Source organism: Pollachius pollachius, assembly GCF_949987615.1.
Source record: "Pollachius pollachius genome assembly, chromosome: 10".
Taxonomy (NCBI): Eukaryota; Metazoa; Chordata; class Actinopteri; order Gadiformes; family Gadidae; genus Pollachius; species Pollachius pollachius.
The window spans coordinates 22,939,550-22,965,529 of NC_136943.1; the positions used below are offsets into that span (position 1 = coordinate 22,939,550).

At 40.2% G+C, this 25,980-nt stretch overlaps 1 protein-coding gene across 1 annotated transcript in view; it reads right to left on the reverse strand.

Moving 5' to 3' along the window:
• The window catches only part of abcc1 (ATP binding cassette subfamily C member 1 (ABCC1 blood group)), a 122,069-nt gene that overhangs the window by 31,235 nt on the left and 64,854 nt on the right, over positions 1-25,980 (reverse strand). Inside the window, exons 10-17 of the mRNA XM_079744587.1 lie at positions 20,081-20,242; positions 19,292-19,384; positions 18,964-19,167; positions 14,643-14,789; positions 11,039-11,126; positions 10,245-10,314; positions 408-534; positions 16-192 (exon numbers count right to left, since the gene is read on the reverse strand). Of these exons, the coding sequence (XP_079600713.1) occupies positions 16-192; positions 408-534; positions 10,245-10,314; positions 11,039-11,126; positions 14,643-14,789; positions 18,964-19,167; positions 19,292-19,384; positions 20,081-20,242 (1,068 nt within the window). The remainder of the gene's footprint in view (positions 1-15; positions 193-407; positions 535-10,244; positions 10,315-11,038; positions 11,127-14,642; positions 14,790-18,963; positions 19,168-19,291; positions 19,385-20,080; positions 20,243-25,980) is intronic.

The following is a 25,980-nucleotide window of genomic DNA, read 5'->3' on the forward strand; positions in this document are numbered from 1 at the left end:
GCCAATGCCAAATACCTTTTCTCCAATCTCAGTGTTGTCTCCAGCGGGCAAGATGTCGAGGTCTGGTAGCAGAGCACAGGCCTCCACCACTCGACGGTACCAAGCCTCCTTCCACTCCTGGCCAAAGACGATGTTGTCCTTTAATGTGGCGTTTTGAATCCACGCCTGCTGGGGCACGTACGCAACGGAGCCCTAGGATGAGAGAAGGTTAGCCGACCCTAACCACATCAAATGAGGAGCAGTTCTACGGTATTAAAAGCTTCAATCTGGAGTCAATCTTTCGAGTCAGCCTTATTGAGAAAACAAAACATTAGGCCAGAATTATCTTTCAAATCAAAATGGTACATTGAACAGATTTTCATAATGAGTGATTCATGTCCATCGAAATCCAGCAGAAAATTAAAAACCTTGACGGCTACAGTTCCTTCAATTTTTTTAATTTCTCCAAGCAGGGCAGAGAGCAGCGAGGACTTCCCCGATCCAACATGTCCAACCACAGCCACCAAGGATCCCTCTCGGATATGAACATTCAGCCTGCAAACACATTGGGATATAGTTTCACTTTCTAGTATTTGAAGGATTGAGACCACATCAGCAGGCATAATGCTGAATGAAAATGTTACCAGACAAATTATTTTACCAATAGTGAAACCAATGGAGGGTTAGGGCTAGGGCTAACCCTAAGCCTAACTTTACCGTTTACTGTGTAGAACAGGGGTCTCCAACCTTTTTTCAACTGAGAGCTACTTAGAAAAAAATTAAGTGGCCAAGAGCTACTTGCATCACATCGCTTGTATTTATTTACATCATTCATGACTTAAGCTTCTGTTTGTACACTTGTGAAATTGCAGTACCCAATGCTTATCAAAAATAATTCCACATCAAAGGTCCAAGAAAACATCACTACTTTACACTTCTTGTGGGTCACATATACATCACTGAAAATTCACATCAATGTCAAATGAAACATTACCATTTTACACCTCTTATTATAGGCCACAATGTTCAAGGTCCATTATCACCATCTTACAAGCATCTCATTGTACACATGGGACATAAGTACACTAACTCTTTTAAAAAGTTTGTGAGATGACTGGCACTGCATGGAGTCCACCAAAGAGGTGTATGCTGGAGTGTATGCACTCAGGTTCACTCTAATTAGGGGTGGGAATCGAGAACCGGTTCCTACTCAGAACCGGTTCCAACTAACCAATTCCATCGGAATCGTACGCCTCCAACGTTATCGATTCTTCTTAACGATTCCGCACCACGTTTTCCGGTTTACTCAAAAATCTTGCGACGACCCTGCGCACGTCGACAACCTTCAAACAATGCGGCAGCATCATGGAGCGGAGGAAGCGATCGCAAGTCTGGCTCCATTTCACTAAACGCACTGAAAATGCTGCCGTATGTAATCTGTGCAATGCTGCCATTTCATGTAAGGGTGCAAACACCAGCAACATGCTAAAGCATTTGTCAACGAAACATGGAATTAAGTCCCAAGAATTCCATGTGTTCAAAAGCCTGCATGCGATTCAAACAAGCTCCACTGTGTCCTCCGTTGACAACGGTAACGTTCACATTACATATCCTGCATTGGCAGCCCACTGTCGCCTTGCAACTGCAGTTTTTATAGTAGTAGTGTAGTAGTTTTTATTAATAATGCCGACCTATACAAATTTCATGCATTTTAGATGATCGCTCTCAGGCAGCTGGCCCCTCGACATCGGCTCAAGTTACCCCTTTCACGCTAGCTGCTCAGGGTCCAGGAGCTAGGTGGAATGAGGAGAAAATTAACGAATGTCATCAGGCAGTGACCAAGTTCATTGTGAAAGGCTTACATCCTTTCTCCACTGTAGAGAAACCCCATTTTCGGTAGGTGGTCAATGAAACCAACAGCTAGAATGTGTCTATTCATTTGGCGTTTCTACAGTGAACTTTTAAAAGTAACGTCACAGTATGTGTTTTTCTGGTGGCTAATACATCATCAGAATTATATGTTAAATTACATGTTGATTCTGTCCTAACCACTGTAGTATTTCATTAACAAATGATTTTAGGGAGATGACAAGGGTGTTAAATCCAAGATATAAGCCCCCATCAAGGGAAGCTCTTACAAACCACCTGATCCCAGCCTGGTACCAGGTGGAAAGACAAAACTTCGTCTCAGAATTGAGAGATGTGAAAAAGGCAGCCATTACAGCAGATGAATGGACAAGCCTTGCCCAAGACCATTATATAACGGTCACTGTACATTACACCAAGCAGGGAAAGATCTTAGGTAAAGTCCTAAGAACCAAGGCAGTGTATGAAGCCCAGACAGGTGCTGTTGTGGCTGAGGAGATTGAAGAAATATTTCAGGAATTTGGCATTAGTGGTAAGGTTGTGGCAGCGACGGTGGATAATGCAGGAAATATGAACGTGGCAATGAAGAAGCTGCAGCTTGTCAAGCTTGGCTGCTTCGCACACACATTAAACCTTGCAGCCCAGAAGATCCACCAGTGCAACGCTGTCACCAATTGGGCAGCAAGGGTACGTGCCGTGGTGAAGTGGATGAGGAAGTCTACCATGGCCAAAACTGTCCTAAAAAAAAAGCAGCAACTCCTGAGTAAGTATCTATGCATAACATAAAGTGATATGAAACAAACTAAGTAATGATGGTTAATGATTATATGTTCATTGTTATGTGTCATATGCTTATGCAGATGTGCATCTAAATTTGTTTTTCAGACCTGCCCCAGCACTCACTGATTCTTGATGTGAAAACACGGTGGAATTCTCTCTATCTGATGATTGAGAGATTCTTTGAGCAGTTCCCTGCCATTCAGGCTGCAGTGATGGACCCAATGATAAAGAGGCAGTTTGACAAGGAAAAGTAAGGGATAGATTCTGTAACTATTAAAATAGGCCTTATTTTAAAACTGTTGATTATAAGACTGCAAGAGGAGGACTTGTGTGTTTATTCCTAATTATTTGCTGTTTCAGACTGATGGAGAAATTGATGTCCGACGACGTCAAGAAGGCAGAGGAGTTTGTCCAGCTGATGCGCGTGCTTTACACATCAACACTATGTGTCTCGAGTGAGAAAAGTCCAACCTGTGGTCAAATTCTACCCATCTTAAAGAGGTTGGAGTGCCACTATTCCATCGAGGCAAGGGACTCTGCATTCGCAAGGAATATAAAAGAGAAGATATGGACTGATCTCTCCACTCGTTACCAGGTGCCATGACTGATATTAATTTGCAGTTCATGAACGGTTGATTTCAGTATTTCAATAGCAAAAGTGTCCCCAGGTTTTTGAACATAAACGTTTCTTCCAGTGGTGGGCCGTTATCGGCGTTAACGGCTGCGTTAACGCGAGACTCTTTATCGGCGATAAAAAAAATATCGCCGTTAATCTATTCTCAAAGTTGGGTGAAAACCTGGCGAATTGCACTGTAGGGGGCGAGAACGAGTCAGACTTCGAACCAGTGTATGCCTACTGTCAAATTACCACATCAAACGTGACGTGCTGACATGGATGCAGCTATGAAGCCTCCGTGTTTGCTAAAGGGAAAGTTTATTTTTAAGAAGCTTCCCAATGGAAACCTTGACAAAACTAAGGTTGTTTGCACCTTGTGCAATGCGGAATTAGTTTACTGTAGGAGTTCTTCCAGTCTCAAGTACCACCTAAACGCAAAGCACCCCTTAGCTAATGCGGAACATGCCAAGCCAAGCAGTGCTGTAGCGCAGGGGAAGAGTCGTGTTCGTCAAACTACTATGTTTGAGTGCAACCGAGGCAAGCCCGTCAGCACAGCTTTATCAGACAATCTAACGAATCTCCTCGCTCAGTGGATCGCCACCAGCTGCCGGCCCATCAGCGTGGTTGAAGATGATGGGCTCGAGCTTGTTCTCCAGGCGGCCACAGGTGACCCATCTTACAAACTACCTGCAAGGCGAACTATCATGAGAAGAATAAATGACCAGCACGCCGCAGAGAAAGCCGCAAAAGATGAGAAGATGGTAGAGGCGACGTGTGTAGCACTGACTGGGGACCATTGGACATCTGTCAATAACGATAACTACCTCGGCGTTACTGTACACCTCATCGATGCCAGCTGGGAACTCATCTCCTTCGCTCTAGGTAGGCTACGTTATGTAATTTTAACAGTGTTGGGCAAGCTTAGCTATCAGTTACTCTACCATAAATAAAGCTTCACTACACAAAAGCTACCACCCAGGCAAATGTAGGCGAACAAGCTAAGTTACACAGCAAAAGTAGTTCATTCAATTTCAACATACATGTTTAAGTTGAACCAAATTTTAAGGAAATGTGTGTTCAAATTTGGATTGAATCTGTGATTAATAAGAAGTCTCAAAATTCCAAAGATAGGCCTACAAGTTCAAGTATGTTGCAGGGATATTCTCTATACTAATGGCTGCGCTGTGTTTAGCCACAAAAATACCCCAGAAATAGTGGCCAAGCTACTTCAAGAAGTTAAAGGGGTAGTTCGGAATTTTGGACATAGGGCCTGATTCCCAAGTTAGCCTTGGTGTTCTTTGTCATTGGAGACAGTTTTCAACACATTTCATTCAGTCCTTCTAGTTGCAGAGTTCACTCATGCTAGGCTAGCGCAAGTCAACGGGCAATGCTAGCCTGCTAATAAAACAGTCTTGCCCACTCCACAGTACACCCGAGGTAAATCAATTATAACGCCAGAAGTGAAAAGACTGAAAAGTTACTTGATTCAAGAAATAGTGAAGCTACCACCAAGCTACTGAGATTTGTAGTTAGTAACTAGCTTAGCTACAAGTAGTGAAGCTACTGCCCAACACTGAATTTTAAATTACATTATTTAATTTAATTACTTATTAATTACCACAACACCATGAATTACCACCACAACATTATGTTTGCTTCTTGATGATTGCTAGTTGTTTACTACTACTAGTGAACTTATTCTGATCTACTTTGTCTGTCCGTTAGGTGTGATGAAAACAGAGGAGCGTCACTTTGCCGAAGCGTGTGCCAGGCAGTTTCTCGACGTCGCTAATCAGTGGGGGATAACTGACAAAATCAGCACTATTGGAACAGACAGCGCTCCTAATATGGTGGCAGCAAGGAGGATACTGCCATTCGAGCATGTGCCCTGTGTTGCGCATGTTGTACAGAGAGCTATTGTAATGTCACTTCGGGAAGGTGGTTTTGATGGTGCACTGGCCAAGTGCCGTAAAGTGGTCGGACATTTCAAACACAGTCCGGCCAACTCAGACGAGCTGAATGCCCAGCAAGCCTCCCTTGGACAAGATCAGGAGCAACTCGTGCAAGATGTTCCAACACGGTGGAATTCCACCCTTGAGATGATCAAGCGTGTGAGGCGCAACAGAGACGCACTGCACACAACGCTGTCTCAGCAGAAGCACAATCTGGCCCTCCCAACAAATGCTGAATATGAGAAGTTGGCAAAGCTAGAGAAACAGCTGGAGCCATGCAGGTATGGTCTACAAATATAGCGTGTTCATGAATTGGCATACAAGTTAAATGTAATGTGATTAAGAACTTTAGAAATGTGTAATCTGAGTTAAATGAATTAGTCATTAATTAATTATTGCTCTGTGTCTGTCTGTCTGTCTGTCTGTGTAGGTACATCACTGAGCTCCTTGGTGGGGATAAGTATGTATCGTGCTCTGTGGTTCTACCTGCCCTGTGCCACCTCCAGCATGCGATGAAGATCTCAGATGATGATCCTGCCTATATTGTGCGATTCAAGGCTGCCTTCCCCACAGACCTCAACCAGCGGAGGGAGAAAATAAACCTGGAATGGCTTAAGGTATGTCAGACTGACCAGAATATAACTGCATTGTTTGATCATTAGAAACTGTTAAGCCAGTAGATCGGTCGATGTATAGATAGATTAATGAGTCATGAAGAAATATGGAGGTTGGGTTTGGAAAGTGAAATTTTCGTCAATCAATAATTATTATTTTTTGGTTCATTTTTTGTTCATCAAAGGTGGCGACTGCTTTAGATCCACGATTTAAGGACCTCAAGTGCTTGCCCAGAGCAGAGAGGGAGCCAGTGTGGGCAAAGCTAAGGGAGTTGGTGAAGGGAGAAGAACCTGCTCTGCAGCCACTCGGGGAGGAGAACCCTGAGCCACCCAAGAAGAAAACAGTCCTGCTAGTCATGGGATCAGACTCAGAATCAGATCAGGAGACACCAGAAGACAATACTGTGGAGAGGTACAAGGTAGAGCCCAGTGCCAGCTTAGATCAGTGTCCACTGAAGTGGTGGTCGGAGCACACTGCTGTCTATGGTAAGATTGCCCACATTGCCCGTAAATACTTGGGGACCCCTGCCACAACTGTCCCATGCGAGAGACTTTTTTCTTTAGCAGGCCATATTGTGCAGAAGAAGAGATCTAAATTGTCACCAGAAACTGTGAACAAGCTGGTCTGCCTGAGTGACTGGTGGAAGAAGAAGAAATAGATTCTCATGTTCTTAAGTTCATCATGGCCTGTCATGTAGGCCTAAAGTTCAAAATTCATGTTCAACTGAATAAACAGTCCATAAACACAAGTGCATCTTATTGAACATTATTTATTTTCATCACCAATTATCATAGTAGAACAGCTTTTTTCAAGCAGTTTGTGATGCATTTTGGAAACAGGAGATGAGCCCCTGGTCTAATGCGCCACCTGGCTTGAGAGACCCTTTCTAAAAGACTTACTTTTGGTCATTATTTAGGTAGCACACATATATAATGAATGCCTTCGGCAGAATTCAAATGAGCCATTTTAATCTAGATTAATCTAGATTAATTTCTAGATTAATGTAGATTAATCTAGATTAAAAATAATAATCTATGCCCACCTCTAGTTTCTTACTTTCTGAAATTAAGGATGAAGAGATCCAGACCTTCCTGCAGGAGGCGACAGTGATGGACCCAAGGTTCAAGCTGAAAATGGACAACGATGATGCCATCTGGGACAGGCTGAAGACCACAGCAGTTGTAGAGACACTCACAGAAGAGGTATGTGAATCACAGTCTGTGGTACAATTCCATTGTCTTGCCTATATGTTTGTTTATACTTAAGGTACCAGTGCCAGAAGACACGCGGAGGCAGTATGAGTATGTGGAGGAAGAAGAAGACGATGAGGAAGGCTATGTAAGCACAGTTCATTATAATGTCCATATGGTTTATTCATAATAATCCATTCAGACCACGCACCCAAAACAAGTTTATGGTTTATGGTAATTTCAGACTGTACCTATAAAGCACCCCAGGACGGCCCTAGAGGAGCTGTTTGGAGAGGAGGAGCAAGACATGCAGCAAGTAGCAACCCAAGAGACCCAGAACATTGGTCAGCGTGTAGACTTGGAAATACAAATGTACAGAGCCCTTCCTGCTATTACCATCTCATCTGACCCTGTTCTATGGTGGTGGGAGAAGAGGGACACTTTGCCACTTCTGTATGATGTAGCACAAAAGTATTTGTGCGCTCAGGCTTCTTCTACTCCCTCAGAAAGGGTATTCTCCACAGCAGGAGATACCATTAGTGCAGAGCGCTCAAGAATCCTCCCAGAAAAGGCAGATATGTTTATATTCTTGCATAAGAATTGTTGACGCTCAGTAAAAAAAAAAAAATCTAAAAGATGTTATGGAGGCATAAAGTTCATGCCTATTTAATTAAAGTGGATGTACGTATGTTCACTGTTTTGTTTACTTTTTATATCCCTTCCTAGAAAAGTGTTAAACTTTAATTTAATGATGTTTGGTTTGAGCTTAGTTAAGCTTAGTTATTACATGTAAAATATGTATATAAAAGTTTAGTGTTAAATCATAATTTAGCATGTTCAATTCTATGTGTCTTCCTGTTTTTTTTATTACTTATTTATTGTCAGTCTAACTTATTAAGACTATGTTTTCTTGTTTCTTGTTCTTGTGTTGTTAGTATGTAGAAAATAAAATGGTTACTTTTGGTGCAGAAGACTGTAGAACTCTTTTTTTGCCACTCAATGAACTACTCAGGAATCGGTAAGAGAATTGATAAGGAATTGGATCGATAGGCAGAATCGACAATGGCATTGATATTGATAAAAACTTATCAATTCCCACTCCTAACTCTAATACAGTCATTTAAATGTTCATCTGTCAGTCTTGTTCTAGATTTAGATTTAATGACATTCATGTCAGAAAAAGCAGCTTCACAAAGGTATGTCGAACCAAATAAAGCAGATATTTTAAGTGCTGCTTGGTGAATGTTCTTATAGTTTTCTGGGTCTACAAGGCTCCAGAAGTGTTGTGAGTGTTGCTGAGACTTAAGCTGAACATGATTCTGGAGATTTATAACCTCCATCTCCACAGGATTGACAGTGAACAGTTCAGCCATCTTTTCTGAAATCTCTGTGATGTCTACCTCCATAAATGGGTTGGCAATGAATGCCACACATGGCTGCAGCTTATCAAAATCCTTGAACCTATCCTCAAACTCCTGGCCTAGCTTTGACATGAGGTCACAATATTTATTGACATCCAAAACAAAGTCAGCCCCTGCATGGCTATCTAACATCTTAACTACTGTTGGGAAGTGTTGCAGTCTTTTGTTTTTCAGTTGCTGGAGGTAGAATGACAGTTTTGCTTTAAAAGCCTTAACAGCACTGATCATGTCAGAAATTGTTCGGTCTTTACCTTGTAACTGGGTGTTGAACTGATGAGTTTCTCTGTCATGTCTGTCAGGAACGCAAGATCAAGCAGCCACTCAGCATCAGACAAAAGTGTAGTTTCCTCCTCTCTTGACTCCATGAAAGCCTTGATTTCGCTCAGCAATGAGCAGAAGCGATGCAGTATTTTTCCTCGGCTCAGCCACCTCACCTCAGTGTGGAGGAGAAGATCACCGTATTCAGCAGACAGTTCCTGGAGGAGCAGTTTGAAGCTTCTGTGCTGCTTGGCCTTTGCGCGAATGGAGTTGATGATCTTAATGACAGGTATCATGACATGATCAAATCACATGTCTTTGGCGCATATAGCCTGCTGGTGAATGATGCAGTGATAGTTCACAATTTTAGGAAAGTCCGGGTCGGCCTTGCACAGTGCAATAAATCCTGAGTGGCGTCCTGTCATAGCTGGTGCGCCGTCTGTTGTAATAGACACCAGCTTTTCAAAAGGCACGTTATTTTCAACGAAGTACTTTTTCACAACGTTGTAAATATCGACTCCTCTGGTTGTGGTTTTTAGAGGAAGCAACGGCATGCCTCCACCAGAGATGCCTCTCTGGTGGAGGCATCTTCAAACACCATCCGGACAAACACAGCCATCTGAGCGGTATCAGCCGCATCCAACGACTCGTCACACTGAATGGAAAACCATTTGCACCTTATCATATCCCGCTCCAACTGACCCACTGCATCGGCAGAGAGCACAGACACTCGCCGTGCCACTGTGTTAGCACCAAGCTGTATATCAGCGATAGCTGACATGATTTCATTCTTACTTTTATGGTCCTTGAATAACGTGTCGGCCACCGCTGTCATTGCTTCCCTCACCATCCCGCCATCGGTGTATGGCTTCTTGTGCTTTGTCAAAATGTGCGCCACTTTGAATGATGCCTCCGTGGCTGCGTTGGCTTTCTTCGTCGGTCCGATGAATAAACATTGCTGTTTTTTTAAGGGTTGCTTTAAGCTGGTTCACTTTCTCAGTCCGTTGAGTGCTGCCTGCTGGAAAATCCCGTGCAAAGTTACCGTGGACTTGAGTGTGGTGGCGCTCCACGTTACCTCTTTTGCCGACTGAAACACTGCTCCCGCATATGAGACAAACACACTTGTCCTTCACGCTAGTAAAGAAGAACTCGCATTCCCACTCCACGTGGAAATTGTATGTTTTCTGCTTTTTCTTGACTTGGCCACCTTAGTTTTCCATTTTTGTTGTCTGTCTAAAGTTCTAGCAAATACCACCAAACTCCTCACTTTAGCTTAGTGAGCATACAACGTCACTCAAGACACACTTTGGCTACATTGCTTTTTATTCTCAGTTGATAGGCCTGTTATTTTTTGAATTGGAGGGGGTGGGACACCAATGTGACATATATGTGAAAGTGAGATGAGGTGCATTTACTGTTGTCGGAATATTATTTTTTAATTATTATTATTATTATTTTTTTTTAACAACTCAGTCGGGCAACCTATCAGGCGAGCTACTGAAAACCTGCGCGCGAGCTACCGGTAGCTCGCGATCGACGTGTTGGAGACCCCTGGTGTAGAACAAACCTCCTCAGTGTTGATGTTTCAGTTCTAGACCAACTGAAAGCCCCATCCACGATAGAGATACTGTTGGAGGCTGCAAAATGAAGAGAAAAATAATCAAGAATATGGACGCACATGGCGTGTGTATAATACACTTATGTATATTCACACACACACACACACACACACACACACACACACACACACACACACAGACATACCTTAAACTCTCGAGGGAAAAGCCTTTAGGTAACATAATGTTTTTTGGGGAGATGAGGGATTGAATATGCAATTTGTGGTAGATGTTTTGGAAAACAGCTTTGTGTAAATTGAATACTTTCTCATTTGTTTTATAAGCTGAAAGGTTTTCTCAAGAACTGATGTGAATACCGTGCGTCAGACAGCACCGATCTCTCCGTCTCAACAGAGACATTGATTTCATAGAAATATTATATTAATACAAAATATATTATATATTATTTAGACTAATATCCTATTTTTTCTGTTAAATTGTATGCAGATGCCGACATAAACCTTTTCGTCATAATTTGAAAAGTTAATTAGAGGCAGTTGGTACTTTCCTTTCCAATCCATTAGAGAGAAACCCTATCGAATATCATCAGGTATTTAACCAACAGAAAAGTTCCCAAAAAAGGCCTTTTGAGACAAATTTTAAAATATATAGTCGAGGATGGGTCTGGCCTGACAAATCAGATCCAACCATGCAAAATCTTCCTCTAAGACACCCCTAATATACACACAGACATACATATAAATATATACACACAGCAATACACAGCAAGTAAGAGAAAACTTACAGCCAGTCATTGTATTGCGATCCACACTGTCTCCCTGCAGTTCTTCATGAGAAAGAAATACTTGTAGGCGCTTCAAGGAGACACTTGCCTAGAAATGAAAATATTACGCAATTTACCTGTGTGGCAACACCCTTAAATAGCGGACAATACAGTCAAACACACTTTTGAACTTGTTAAATGCTTAAACAAGAATAAGGTTTGAAACGGGAAGTTATTTTTCATTTGGGTTTATGGTTCATGAGAAACAAATATTAAAAGGTTTTTTGAAGGAACATAATTAACAACTTTGACAGCAGTGCCAAACCTTTCGGACACTTGCTTACTTCCAGTTTCCCTGTGTGTGTTTAAGTCTTTTTGCACTTTCCATAATAAATAAAAATAAGTATATATAAAAATACAAAAAGACTACAATATTTATACTATCGTAGGAATAGTCAAAGGCACCGATATGCCCAATTCTTTTTGCATTGGTTTGGTGTTGATAACTCAAAAACAGTATAGGAGCTCCCAAAAATTGGCACAATAATGATAACAAGAAAATCCATTTCCTGCAGAAAATGCGGTAAGTGCTGTAGTACAAAGTGAGGTTGAAAATATTTTTCAATAAAGCCACATAGATTAAGACATAAAGAAATGTTAAATTGCTTAAATCAAGTGAAGGGATTTGAACAAAAGTTCAAAAGTCTAAATGTAAGTAAAGTAAACAATGTCAACATGCACACCATTTAAGAAAATGTTGGAAAAAAATAAAGTGACAGCTGAATGAAAAGCGCAAATGCTAAAAATGCAGAAATGTTAAATGAATTGAACTGAAGAATCTGAAAGGTCAAATGTATTGCCCTGCACTGCTGGTGCGTGCGTGCGTGCGTGCATGCGTGCGTGCGTGTGTGTGTGTCTTTAAGAGAATAGCGAGCCGGTGATAAAAAGTAGCCCAATAGAGCGGGAAAAACCGCCCAATCTGGCAACACTGCTGAACGTCCTCACGCTCCAGCATCAACGTAATTCAATGAGACCAACTGAAAACAAAGGTAAAAGGTTGAAAAATGATTGAGTTACGATGTCTTAAGAAGTAGGATTGTCAGAATGGGCAGATGTCTTCAATGACAACAGCTGAAAACGAAACAGGTATGAAACTAAAACTGTGATTCTTAAGAAAGTTTAAATGATATCGATATACCCGCACAAAAAATGACTCTTGCGCCTGGCGCAAATCTAAAAAGCGTTGGTCTGAAGTAGCCTAATTACCCGTAGGTGTGGTTTGGGCGTAACGTGCAATAAACCAATGAGAGTGCCAGCTCCCATCCCCTTTAAGAGCCATGAGCGCATTTGAATCTGACGAGTTGATATTTTGACAGTGCGTCTGCAGTCTCCGATGACACAGATGCACATGAATTTCAAAGTTCAATTGGCTTGGTTTATGGCCAAATTATATGGCTTAATTCACATATGGAATAAGGTTTTCTTCCACAACTTCAGAAATACTGAGCCCTCAAATAAATTTCGGCAAAGAAAACTTATATGATATAACATATGATATGCGGTAACTGTGGTTCTATTTATTGATATAAGCAATACATTTTAAACATTGTTTCTTATCAGTATTGTATGCATTATCGTTATCGACTTGTGTTCCTAATATGCATGTGTCCCCCCGTTAATATACATTGCCATCGACTGTATTATGCGTTACGTGTTTAGTTTGCGTGTGTTTAAACAGATGGATGCACACACGCGCACCCGCATTCATTCATTCTTTTACACATGCACACACGCGCTCCCGCATTCATTCATTCTTTTTAACACTCACTCGCGGTAAAACAATGTTTTCTCATGATCAAATACTCATCAATCCTAAAAGTTATGGGCATGTACACAATGTCTGTGTCAAGAAAATATGTGTTTGCTGTACGGTGTTTGCAGATGCATTGATTTAAAAGTACAACTTATTACCGCTGTATCAGCTGTTCTTTCCCAAATAATTTACCAAGAATGTGTGGCTAGGTAGATGAGAGAAGCAAAGTGTATGCGCGAGGTGCACAAGCAACATTATGCATGCGCCCTTAAAATATCTGAACAACGCGCCACTGACTTTAAACCAGGTATTTCCTGGTTTGTGGCGCAAGTGGTTTCTGAAACTGCAAAATAGCACCAGAACGTTTGCGCCAGAACACGCCTCCTCCTTTCGCCGAACCACCCCTTGGGGCACAAGATCAATCCCTAATTATCCGACGCGTGGCGCAGGAGGGAAAAGAACACTCTGCGCCAGTTGCAAACTAGCAACGACACATGCGCCAGTGATTAAGTCAATTGAGCCGGATGCAAGATAGGGCCCTTGGTGTTCAACAAGGGTTGGGACTTGGTCCATTGCTTTTTGCACTCTACATGCTTCCCCTGTGCGATATAATGAGTTAGGAGTTAGGAATTAGCTTCCGCTGTTATGCGGACTACATCATTTCTACATTCCTGTTGAATCAAATAATTCACCCCAGATCCAGAAGGTTGATTGCGGTCTGACTGCAATAAATGTCGGATGTCCCAGAACTAACTGCAGCTCTTTACAGGGAAGACTGAGCAGATAATCATCGGCCAAAAGCATGACCAAAGAAAGAAAAAATCGCTATGTTTCGATTGCTCTGTGTTAAAAATCTTGGTGTCTTGTATCACCCTTTGCTCTTTTTTGACCAACATGTTAAAAGTATAACTAGATTTGCATTCTTTCAAAAAAAAAAACTGACCAATATTATCTGCAGCAGATGCAGAGACACTCGTTCAAACATTTATATCATCAAGACTGGATTATTGTAATTAAGTGTTCTCTGGTTTACCACATTCACATATCACAAAAAATGTCTCCAGCTTGTACAGAAAGCTTCATCTAGACAACTGACTAGAACGAGAACATTTTAGCATATTACTTGCATGATTGTATAATACTATTTCTCTTCTCTCCACTGGCTGATCAGATTTAAAGGTGCTGTCTAAAAAATGACGGATGTCGATATATCTACTGTTAATGATGAGCAAAAGGAACCAAATACCTGTCTGAGGAGGAGCAACTAACCTTCACTCCGTGATGGAAAACTAAGTGTTGGGAGTGTTTACATGGATGTGCTCAGTTAACAAATTAGAGGTTCAACCACCACAGTAGATGATTTATAAAGATTTGGTAAATATGCAAACTTAAACGCAGATACCAATAAAAAAAAAATACCACCAACTGATATATCGTTTGGACTCTAGATAGGAGTAAAAATATAAAAATAAAAGATTTCATGTGCCTCATTGGTAGAGCGTGTGGCGGCAATGTAAAGCGATGCTAAAAAGGACTTCTTCAGGAAGTATTCTGCTCTGCCCTTCTTGTACACTGCATTGGAGTACACTGTCCAGTCAACCCACGTACTTGGAGACTTGAAGAATATCTACCAAGGGTGAAAACCCGTCAGCTTTTGGCTAAATTCAGTTTTTAGACCAAATGGGGCATCCACGAGAATGAGCTTGCAGATTCGTCTGGTTCCCAGTCCACACAATTCCTTAATTAAATAATAAGCACATTTGAAAAATCGAATGGTAGCTTGTAGTATGAGTTGAGGCTTGACACACTTACCTGCACCATGCTACTTATGACCATGGGTAGCATGTTGAGAGGAAAACGCAGGATATTGAAGAGTGCCAGTGATACAAAGACCTTCTGGGCATCCAGCACATTGCGCTCATCTATCAGCACATACACAGTAAAGGTGGACAAGGCAACCTGTAGTAGCAGAGATGGAGAAAAAAAAAGTAACAATTAGTTTATAAGTAATTATGTTGCATTATAAATATATAGAGTATACTCAGGGTGCGATTTGTGAAAAAACCAGAGGGGGGGATAATTTTGAGAAACATTTTAAAATGTTTCAAAATGAAGACGGACCCTGTGTATTTTGGTTGTTAATTATTACGATGTAATGGTGAAAATACTTTGGGTGGGGGGGATAATTTTTATCCCCACCGAGGATAAAAATAATTCAGCAGAGGGTAGGACGTGTAAACCAGAGGGGGGGATAATCCCCACCATCCCCACCGGCAAATCGCACCCTGAGTATACTGGTTAATCTTTACTGTCCCAGATACAAACATTACAGAAAATCGATAGATCTAATCTATCGATAGATCTAATCATTTCTACTCTACCTTAAACACATTTTTAAATTTGCTCAAAGTGATGGCATAATTCAGCTTTCCATGCTTGAATTGTAGCATTTTTTTTAGTGGATAAAAAATGGACTCCAGAAGGGCCTTATTACAACACTGCTGACATGGATTCTCGTCATTGTTGAATACTGTGTTACGTCTCATCATTCATTGACGTGTGGCACCGCTCTGAACTCGCAACAGTTACAGGCGGGTTTACAAGGGTAAACTGGGCATCGCATTCTAATAACGCTGTTCTGTGCGATGAGCTACAGTTTTAAAAGAAAACAGTGGGGATCAAACCACAATAGCAACTGTTCTGGACACTGTGTGGTTTATGTTTGTTAATGCCCTTAGTGGTGGTCGATGGAAATGCAACATGCTATAAAACAGGAATTAGCCATTTTGTCAGTCTACATGTGGCATTCAAGCCATGATTCTCATCTCCACAATCTCATGTCATCCTTTGTTGGGATACCAGTTAGACGCATTGTCTGTAGGTAACTGTTTCTGTTGGAAGTATGTTGCTGTAGAGACCCTTTCTTGCATTGCTTACTCCACAAACACATTTATTCGTTACTTGTACATGCTATGCTAATACCTTATGCCTACCTGTTAGCATCATTAGGCTTTTTGCTAGCAAGTTAATTCATGTTAATTTGTTAGCATATTCCCTTGTTGTTAGCATTGCGTCTAGCCTCAATTGTTGGTTCTCTTTATACTTAATGTATGACGCATGCCTTGTAAATTTACCTCTTCTGAGCTGTAACGCCAACATTTCCTTTTATTTTTTTATTTATTCTTGTGTTACAGTTTTAAAAATTACGAGCTTCAGTAAACAAACTCAACACAGAACCCCGTTCTCTTCGAGTCATTTGAAGGTTCATGTTTAACTGACTGGATAGCTGGATGTTCATCTAGTGAGAACAGTACAACAGTCTATCGTGGCGTGAACTAGTTCAAAGTTCAGTTCACCAATTTTAAAATGAACTAGTTCAGTAAAACGTTCATAATTAAAAAAAATTGAACTAAGTTCACAGTTCCAAAAAAGAAATAGTTCAGTTATTTTTTTCAATATGTTAATGTGAGCTGTTATTTTTTTCTGGTATTTTGAACATTGAGCCCCCTTTCTGGTTTGTCTAGGATGAAATAGAGTGGTTGAATCAAGTATTGTAGCGAAATAGAGTTTCTATCGTGTTTTATTGCATATTTAGCGCATTTTGTAAATCCCATTGATTTATTTTGGATGACTCATTGCTCGTTGGCCGGAAGCGGAAGGGGGGAGGGGGGGGGGTGTTCACGTTTGATTATAGTCTTTTCGCTCGGTTCTAGCCCTACTGTTGGGTCAGAGAACCAAGCGAAAGGACTATAACCAAGCCTAACCCTTTCCGTTTCCGGCCAACAAGCAATGATTCTAGGAGGTATTCTAGTCCGCTGATCGAGCCAGAGAGCTAACGTTATGGTTTGTACATATTCATAATTCGAATTTGTCCCAGCCTTTATACCACAGATACTCTAGGGTCTATAGCATATAACCGCTTTGTCTGATTACAGTTTAATTCATTTTCCACAATTTCCCAGCTCTCGTTTTGAAGAATAATCACGCGCCATTCGTTTCAATGGGAATCGCGACGGTCTATACTTTCAACATAAAGTGTACATATTTATAATTTGAAATTCTTCCTAGCCTTTATACCACAGATACTATAGGGTCTATAGCAGAGGTCTTCAACAGGGGGTCCGGTTGATTAGACATTTTTTTATTTCCCCCCCGCAATTTTTTCCACAAGTCTTCCACAGTCTTTAAATACACATTAACATGAAACCAACACACTTGCCACGTTTACATGGACACTTTTGATCAGATTTAAAATCAGAATAGATCTATTCCTATCATGCGATCTGAATGTACTATAAATATGGCATTTACAAAAGTGGTAAGCGTACGTTCATGCGTACGTACGGTCTCTCGCGCACACCTGACACATCTGGACTGGCTGCGACATTTTTATGTATTTGATTTTAATGAAAGCCCAGCAGGAGAGAGCTTTTCTCTGCCTGCTCCTTCAATTAAGAAGGAGGACAGCACAGCGACGTCAGTTTCTCGTCCGGTCTTTATATCTACCCCCTCCTCCGCCGTAAACAATACGTATTTGGATGGGAGTGTGCAGCAAAGAATGTTGGGCGAGAGAGAGTGCTGTTATGTAAGGGATAATGTACAGAACGCTGGTCATTATCGGGAAAATGCGATCAGCGATCAGCAGAGAAATAGTCCGCCAAAGACGTTGACGTCGCTTAGCAACCGGACACGCTGGGGTTGATAAGTTACCAACCCCCTCTTATCGCTTACTCGCGGAGTGATAAGAAAGACACAAACATCACTAATTTTCGTTTCCACATTTATGTTTTAAAAATGTCCATTTGAATTGCTTTTATGCATGATTACATGCAATGTTATGTTTATGAATGGCAGTGGCATGGCCACCCTACTCACTGTACCTTGCACATGTTTAAAATGAAAACATGAATATATGAACCTTTGTATTATTTGAATATCTTAGTATTGAATGCAATTTAACAAGGTACATTTATACATGGCACTATAAACCAGTTTAATATAAAACACAATTTTATTCAATATATAAGTAAGGGGTCCCTGCTCCATCTCTCCATTAGTTTTTAGGTCCTTGGCCTGGAAAACGTTGAAGACCACTGGTCTATAGCATATAACCGCGTTTTCTGATTACAGTTTAATGTAACAGTAAGCTGACAACAGCGCAACTGCAAATTAACCACACGGAGATAACCATGGCAACCGGTCAAACAAATTTTCTTTTGGCGATCATTCTGCGGGCGCATCCGCTGTGTTGATAAACAAATAATCACCCTATTGAACAAAGTTAAACCGAGTGAGCGTGCCGTTCACAGACACCAGAATGAACGAGTTCACAGTAACGTTCATCAGGCAGTAATACAGTACGTTCAGTTCACATTCGCCCAAAATATGAACGAGTTCATGATCTATCGTTCAATGAACGCGTTCAGGCACAACACTGCCCACTGCACTCCTGACCATCCTTGGAAGGAGGGATCCCCCACTCTGCGTTTCTTCTCAAGATTTCATCCTTGCTGATTATGGGAGGTTTTTTTTAGGATTTGCGCCACTAAAGGAAGCCTCTCTGTCTGCGTTGGCCTTCTTCATGGGTTTGGTTAACAGGACTGTTCGTTGTTCTAAGCTCCTTTACCTTCTGTGTTCACTGTGGTGAAGTGGCGCTCAGCGTTTACGGACTGACAGCTCGTACCGCAAATCAGACACAAATACATGTCATTCACATTTGTGAATAAAACCCTCATTGTTTCCCATTCTTTATGAGCCTGCTTGCTTGTTTGCGGACATCGCCTCATTAGACCGTTAGTAGTGTAACACATTAATTGACAGCTGGCCAATATTCATTTAGTGTCAGAAGGGGGCGGGATGTCTGTGAATTTGGTTGGATGGAAATTCAAAACACGTTTACCAAATTACTGTTACGAAATTGGTGAACCGATAAATATTCTTTAAAAATGTATCGAGCTACTCAGAAACGGGTAGTGAGCTACTTGTAACTTGCGAGCGGCATGATGGACACCCCTGCTATATAGTAGACTATATAATGTTATGTGTGATAAACATACAATTATTGTGGGCACATTGTATTACACATCTTCAAACTTCAAACTGATTTGAATTAAATAACACAACAAGCATTTACCAGGAATGGCGCGCAGACCCATGTAAAGGTGGATACTGCTCCAAGGTAGGCAGTCTTCTTCAGGACAGTCAGCTCACTCTCACGGATAGCAGTCACCTTGTCTTTGAAGGCCAGCTCCCAGGCATATAGCTTCAGCACCTTGATTCCATTCAGCAACTCGTTCATAAGCTTGATCCGGTTATCCTTACTCTTCATTTGAGCTACCTGTCTCTCACACACACACACACTATAAATATGGTATTCAATACAATTCGAAAATGCAACTATGGTTTAGTTGCCTGATTGCTGTAAATATTTCATATAATAATAAAGACGTATAATCTCCCACCTGGTAGGTTTTGGTTTTCATGGCGATTACAGCGTTTACAGGCACCATCATAACCATCACCGCTACTCCTGCTAAAACCGATGGACCAAGATTCTGTACGAAATAGGAATGGTGAAACATATGAAAACATGCACGTTGAATAGCCTTGATTTCAGGAGACAATGCAGCACAAATGTTTTTAACATAAACCAGAAATAAACGGGATTATACCAAAAAGGCGGGACCTGTTTGCTTCTATGAAGTCGAGCTGTAGGTGAAGGAGCGCTTCTCCGGAGATTTAGAGGTATCTCGTTAATTCTAATAAAATAGCCTGACTTGACTTACTGGAAAATGTGTGCACCTTAATAGAGCGCGTGCTAGAGTGTGTGTACGACTTATTAAAGTGCGCGTGAAATTTAATAACGGGCGTCTTACTAAAGCACGCGTGACCATTTTTCACTTTTCAGCTGAATTTAAAAGATAAAATGTTATTGTAAAAATGTCATATTCAAGCAGGCCTAAACAATATATACATATCTTATCACAGCCCACTATTTGTCTCCTACTGTGCCTTGTTTTGCTTGATTCTGCATTTTATATTTTTTATTCTATTATCTTTTTAGGTTGAAATGTTCCTAACCAATATAAAATCCAGAAAAACACACATTCTCTGAAATGTGACCCCTAGGTCCCCTAGTATGTGTTCACCCATTTGAGATACGAATATGAATGAATTTCAAGTTTCAAACTTACAACCGCATTCAAACTGAGCAGAAGTTTGAATGCGGTTGTGTGGTGAGGCGTCCGTACCTGCCAGAGGAAGTACAGGGCCAGAACGACTTGCAGGGGAGCAGACCAGACCATGTTGATGTAGGTGATGAGGTCCATGAAGCGCTGGGCGTCCACTGACATCAGGTTCACTATCTCGCCGACCGTGGAGGTGCGTCGGGCTGTATTGCTGATAACCAAAGCCTGAATGTAAATTACGGGAAAATGTTGATGTTATGGAGTAAAATGTACGGCATAAAGTTTGTTTATCTGAAAAGACAGACGATTGTTTAATGTGTAATAACTTTTTGTTGTTGTACATACATATTTATGAACAGGCAAAATACAATTGTAGTTACATATTAAACATTGTCATTACTGATATCAAATTCTAAACCTATGGATCTCATTTCTAACAAGCAGATTTTGATTTGACTCTTTTCTTACGGGTGTCATTCTACAAGTATGAATGATGGTACAAACTGACAGGGAACTACATTTTTGATTTGATTCAATTTATTTCAGACATATCAAAAATACAAAACAAAATGAAAAGCATGAAAATACAATAAACGAAAATGATGTTTAAATTATTTCACAAAAAAGAAAACAAATTACATATATTGATATGATATGCCTGAAAAGGAGTAGGTTAGAACTTATTTAAACCTACCCCTTTTCCTGAGCTCAAAAAATAATATTTATTATATTAGCTTCTTGTGTTTCTTATAATCTCTATACAATCTATCTATACAATTGGCGATACTATATTTGATATTTACAATTCATACATACATACAACTTGATATACTATGATTTTTAAAATATATTCATACAATGCATATATCTATATCTATATATACATATATATTTATACTTTCAATATATCTATATCTCTATATATTTATTCAATCAATATATCTATCTATACATATATATATTTATACAATCCATATATCTATATATACACACAAATAGTCATACAGTTTGTTGTACAATATTTACACTTTAAATATATATTTTTTTATATATATTTTTTTTTAAATCATTAATTTTTATTATTATTATTTATTTTTTATATATTTTCTTTCTTAAACCTCTCCCTCATCCCTGGACCTTTTGAAAATCATAGCTTTGAACCTTTTTTTAAACTGGATCATGTTTGGACATTGCTTTAGCTCCATGCTCAAACCATTCCACAGTTTCACATCACCAATTGAGATGCATTGACATTTTAAACTCGCGAACAGCTAGCATCGTAAAGTTTAACTGTTCCCCTCAAATTATAACCCCCCCTCTCTGTCAAAAAAAGTTTTTGAATGTTACCTGGTAGCAGTTTGTTTCTTGCTTTAAACATGATTTGTGCCACTTCATAGTCAACCAGGTCATTGAACTTTACGGTACGGGAATGTAAAAACAGGAGGTTGATGTGATCATAATATCCTGCTTTATTAATTATTCTTATGGCTCGGTTTTGAAGTGTGACTAGTGGTAACAGTGAGATTTTGTAAGTGTTCCCCTAGACCTCCACACAGTAATTTAAATAAGTTAAGATCATTGAACAGTAGAGAATATGCAATGATTTTTGATCAAATATATGCTTTGCTTTACACAGGACTGAGATGCTTCGTGACAGTTTAGATTTATCATGATTTATGTGAGGTTTACAGCTGAGCTTTGACCTTTTTGAGATCAATAAAAACACCAGCTGCATAATTATTTTGGTCTAAGGAATTTGTGAATTTTTCAACTAGCTCAATGACTGCTAATGAAGTGGATCGGTTGGGTCTGAAACATATTGGCTGTCAGTTAGTAAATTGTGCTTATTGATGAATTTGTTTAGTCTGTCAGCAAAGAGTTTTTCTACGATTTTTTTAAATTGAGGAAGCAGTGAAACAGGCCTGTAGTTTGTGAAGTGGTGTTTGTCTCCAGTTTTGTACAGCGGTATGACTTTTGCAATTTTTATTTTTCTGGGGAATTAACCAGTTTTAAATGATAAGTTACAGATGTGCGCAAGTGGTTTTGCAATTCCCTCAACGACATGTTTATCTATTCTAATGTCAATGTCATTATAGTCAGAAGTTTTGTTTTTACATTTATGAACAATCTCTATAAATTCGCTCTCTTCCACTGCTGTTAGAAACATTGATTTTGGATTAATGACTATGAAATCATATTTATTGTCGTCAGATCTCACAGAAACAGGGATTTTTTCAGCCAGTTGTTCCAACATTTACAAAATAATTATTGAGGCCATTAACTGCATCGTCCATATTATCAATAGTCATATAATTTTCAATAGTCATGTGGATAATTAACTTGTCTAGAACCATTTCCAATAATAATATTTAATATATTCCATAGACCTTTAATATTGTTTTTATTATTATCTATTCATTTGCTGTAATATTCTTTCCTACTAATTCTCATAATATTAGTTAGCTTACTCTTATATTTATTATATTTATTTTCTGCATCTTTGGTTCTAAGTTTTATGAATTCTTTATGTATTGTATTTTTCTTTTTACAGGCATTTTGTAATCCCTTAGTTATGCATGGACTGTCTGAATATTAAACATTTATATTGATCTATTTTATTGGACAATGTTTAGCATACAACTATTTAAATACCCCTAAGAATATTTCATATGCTTTATCAATATTTTCTTCTTTATAAAATAGTTCCCAATTTTGATTTATTAATTCATTTTTTAAAGCGTTCATTGACTCTTCTGGCCGTACTCTTCTGTACTTGAATGTACTCTCCCGTTTTTCCCTCTTGTAGTCAAACAAACAAACAAACACTGGCAGATGGTCACTGATGTCATTGATCATTAATCCACTTATTGTATTATTGTCTATAACTTTTGTAAATATGTTGTCGATCAATGTGGCAGAGTGAGATTTTATCCTGCTCGGTCTGGTGATTTTTGGATAGAGGCTTAAACTGTACATTGTATTGATAAAGTCTTTAGTTGGTTTGTGATTATTGGGATTAAGCAGATCTGTATTAATATTCCCACAGATGAATATGACCTTTTGCTTTGACATTGTGTACATTTTTTCCATCCATTCAGTGAATATATCAATATTGGAACCTGGTGCTCTATAAATACAGCTAACAATTACGTTCTTATTTTTTTCCATGCAGATTGCAACAGTTAAATATTCTAATAAATTTCCGATTGCAGTTGTCATTCCATGGCAACGGCGCGGCTAAGACCAGACACCGTAGCGACTGCTCCATTTAGACTGCTTTTTAATTAATTATATCGATTTTTTTTGCACATTTCTTTCTCAAACACATGCATCTATTGTGTATGACTTCTTAAGATTGAAGTCAGCACTTTATATCATCTTCCTGGGATTTTACCTGACTTTTCGAGTTGCCCGAGAGAGATCCTCTGAGATTGAATTCCAAACAACGAATCTTCACAGAGATGCTGGAGGAAGAAACATCGTGAAAAATAGTAGTGCACTCCGACCACCCTTGCCTAGTGTGCTCCTAACAAATGTTCAATCCTTAGACAATAAGCTTGATGACATCAGGGCCCGAGTTCGCTTCCAGAGGTAAGAGACTGCAACATAACGTGTTTCACAGAGACCTGGTTAACTTCAGAGGTCCCGGACCATACAATTCTATCAGATGACACATTCTCCGTATTTTGGGCGGACAGAACAGAAGAGTCAGGAAAGTCCAAAGGAAGAGGTTTGAGCTTCATGACTAACAACAGCTGGTGTAATCCAAGAAATATATCCGTTATGTCAAACTTTTTCCAGCACATCTCCTGTCCAACTAGGGGTGAAAACAGGCCGGATCACTGCTACACTCCATTTAAAGATGGATACAAAGCTACCCGTCTCCCAGCGTTTGGAAAGTCTGACCACACTGCCATCCTTCTTCTCCCGAAGTATAAGCAACGTCTAAAGCAGGAAGCTCCGGCAGTTAGAGAGGTGAGATGGTGGACTGACCAATTAGAGGGCATGCTGCAAGACGCGTTGACTGATGTTGACTGGGACATGTTCAGGATGAGCTCTGACAACATCGATGAGTTCACCGATGTGGTGACAAGTTTCATTTCACAGCTGACTGATGAAATTATCCCCAAGGTAACTGTGAAGGTGTATCCAAATCAGAATCCTTGGGTGGATAGATTTATCTGAGAGGCTTTGAACGCACGAACATCTGCATACAACAATGGCCTGTCATCTGGTGACATGACATCCTACAAAGTGGCCTCCTACCAACTGCGTAAAGTGTCTGACAGGGACTGAAGATGATGACTGACTACAGAGGACGATTGGCCACCTCGGTAGATATGGACCCTGCACTGGTAAAAGATTTGAACTCATTTTACGCACGTTTTGAGGTCAGTGACAATTTTTTTCACAACAACGCTGTTAGCCCTGCAGCCAGCTTAAACAACGGTGCTACCTGCGATCTGCCCGAAGACCAGTCAATCTCCGTCTCTTAGCATGACCTAAGAAGAGCACTTAGAGAAGTGAACAGCAGAAAAGCCGCTGGCCCAGGAATGCCGCATTCCTGGGCGATTGTGAAAATCATGTGCTGACCAGCTTGCACCAGTGTTAACAACAATCTTCAATCTGTCTCTAGCCCACTCTGTAGTTCCTAGGTGCCTAAAAATATCCACCATTATTCCTGTGCCCAAGAAGACCAACCCAGCCAGCTGAAATGATTACTGCCCTATAGCCTTGACGTCAGTGGTGATGAAATGTTTAGAGAGACTGGTAGAAGATTTTATATGTTCATCAACACCTGGATCATTACACCCCCTTCAGTTTGCGACCCAATAGAAGTACTGATGATGCCATATCCCATTTCCTTCACACCACTCTCTCCCACCTGGACAAAGGGAAGGGGAATTACACACGCCTGCTGTTCATTGACTATAGCTCGGCCTTTAATACCTTTGTGCCAGACATTTTCACAGTCACCAAACTCAAATATCTTAATACATCTCTCGGCTCCAGGGTGCTCAGCTTTTTGATGGACAGGCCACAGGCGGTGAAGATTGGGAGCTGTATGTCAAATACAGTCACTCTCAACATTGGCACCCCCAACGATGTGTTCTAAGTCCCCTGCTTTATTCCCTATACACCCATGATTGTACAGCCAATTACAACTCAAATTCTATTGTCAAATTTGCGGATGATACAGTAGTGATTGGACTCATCTCCAACAACGATGTTACAGCCTACCTGAATGAAATTAAGATGCTGACATCATGGTGCAATGACAACAGCCTTGACCTAAACATTGCCAAAACAAAGGAATTGGTGGTTGACTTCAGAAGGGACAAGCAGAGGCTACATCACACACCACTGAACATCCATGGTGCCCTGGTGGAGCACCATGGATAAATATCTTAAATATCTTGGGAGTAGTCATCTCTGAGGACCTTTCATGGACATCACACATCTCCAACCTGGTGCAAAAAGCAAGACAGTGTCTGTACCATCTTAGAAAGCAGAACAATTACAGAATATCCAGAGAGCTGCAGAAAACATTCTACTCAGCAACAATAGAGTCTGTTATTTCTGGAAAATTTCACAACCTGGTATGGAAATAGCAACTCTCAGGATAGGAAGGCCTTGCATAGAGTTATCAGGTGTGCAGAGAAAATCACCAACACTGCACTCCCTGGACTTCAGGACATCTACACTAGGCGTTGCCGGTCAAAGGCAAATACAATTTTAAAGGACTGTCATCACCCTGGCCATAAAATGTTTCAATGGTTGCCCTCTCGAAAGCGGCTTCGTTCTCAAAAGGCCAGAACAGAAAGACTGAGAAGAGTTTTTTTCCCCCAAGCCATATGGACAATGAATGCATAATTACCCCCTCTTCATAAACTTTTAATTTCATTCAAACCCCACCCGCTTCTCTTTTTATTTGATTTTTTTTCTATCTTCTGACTTTTCAA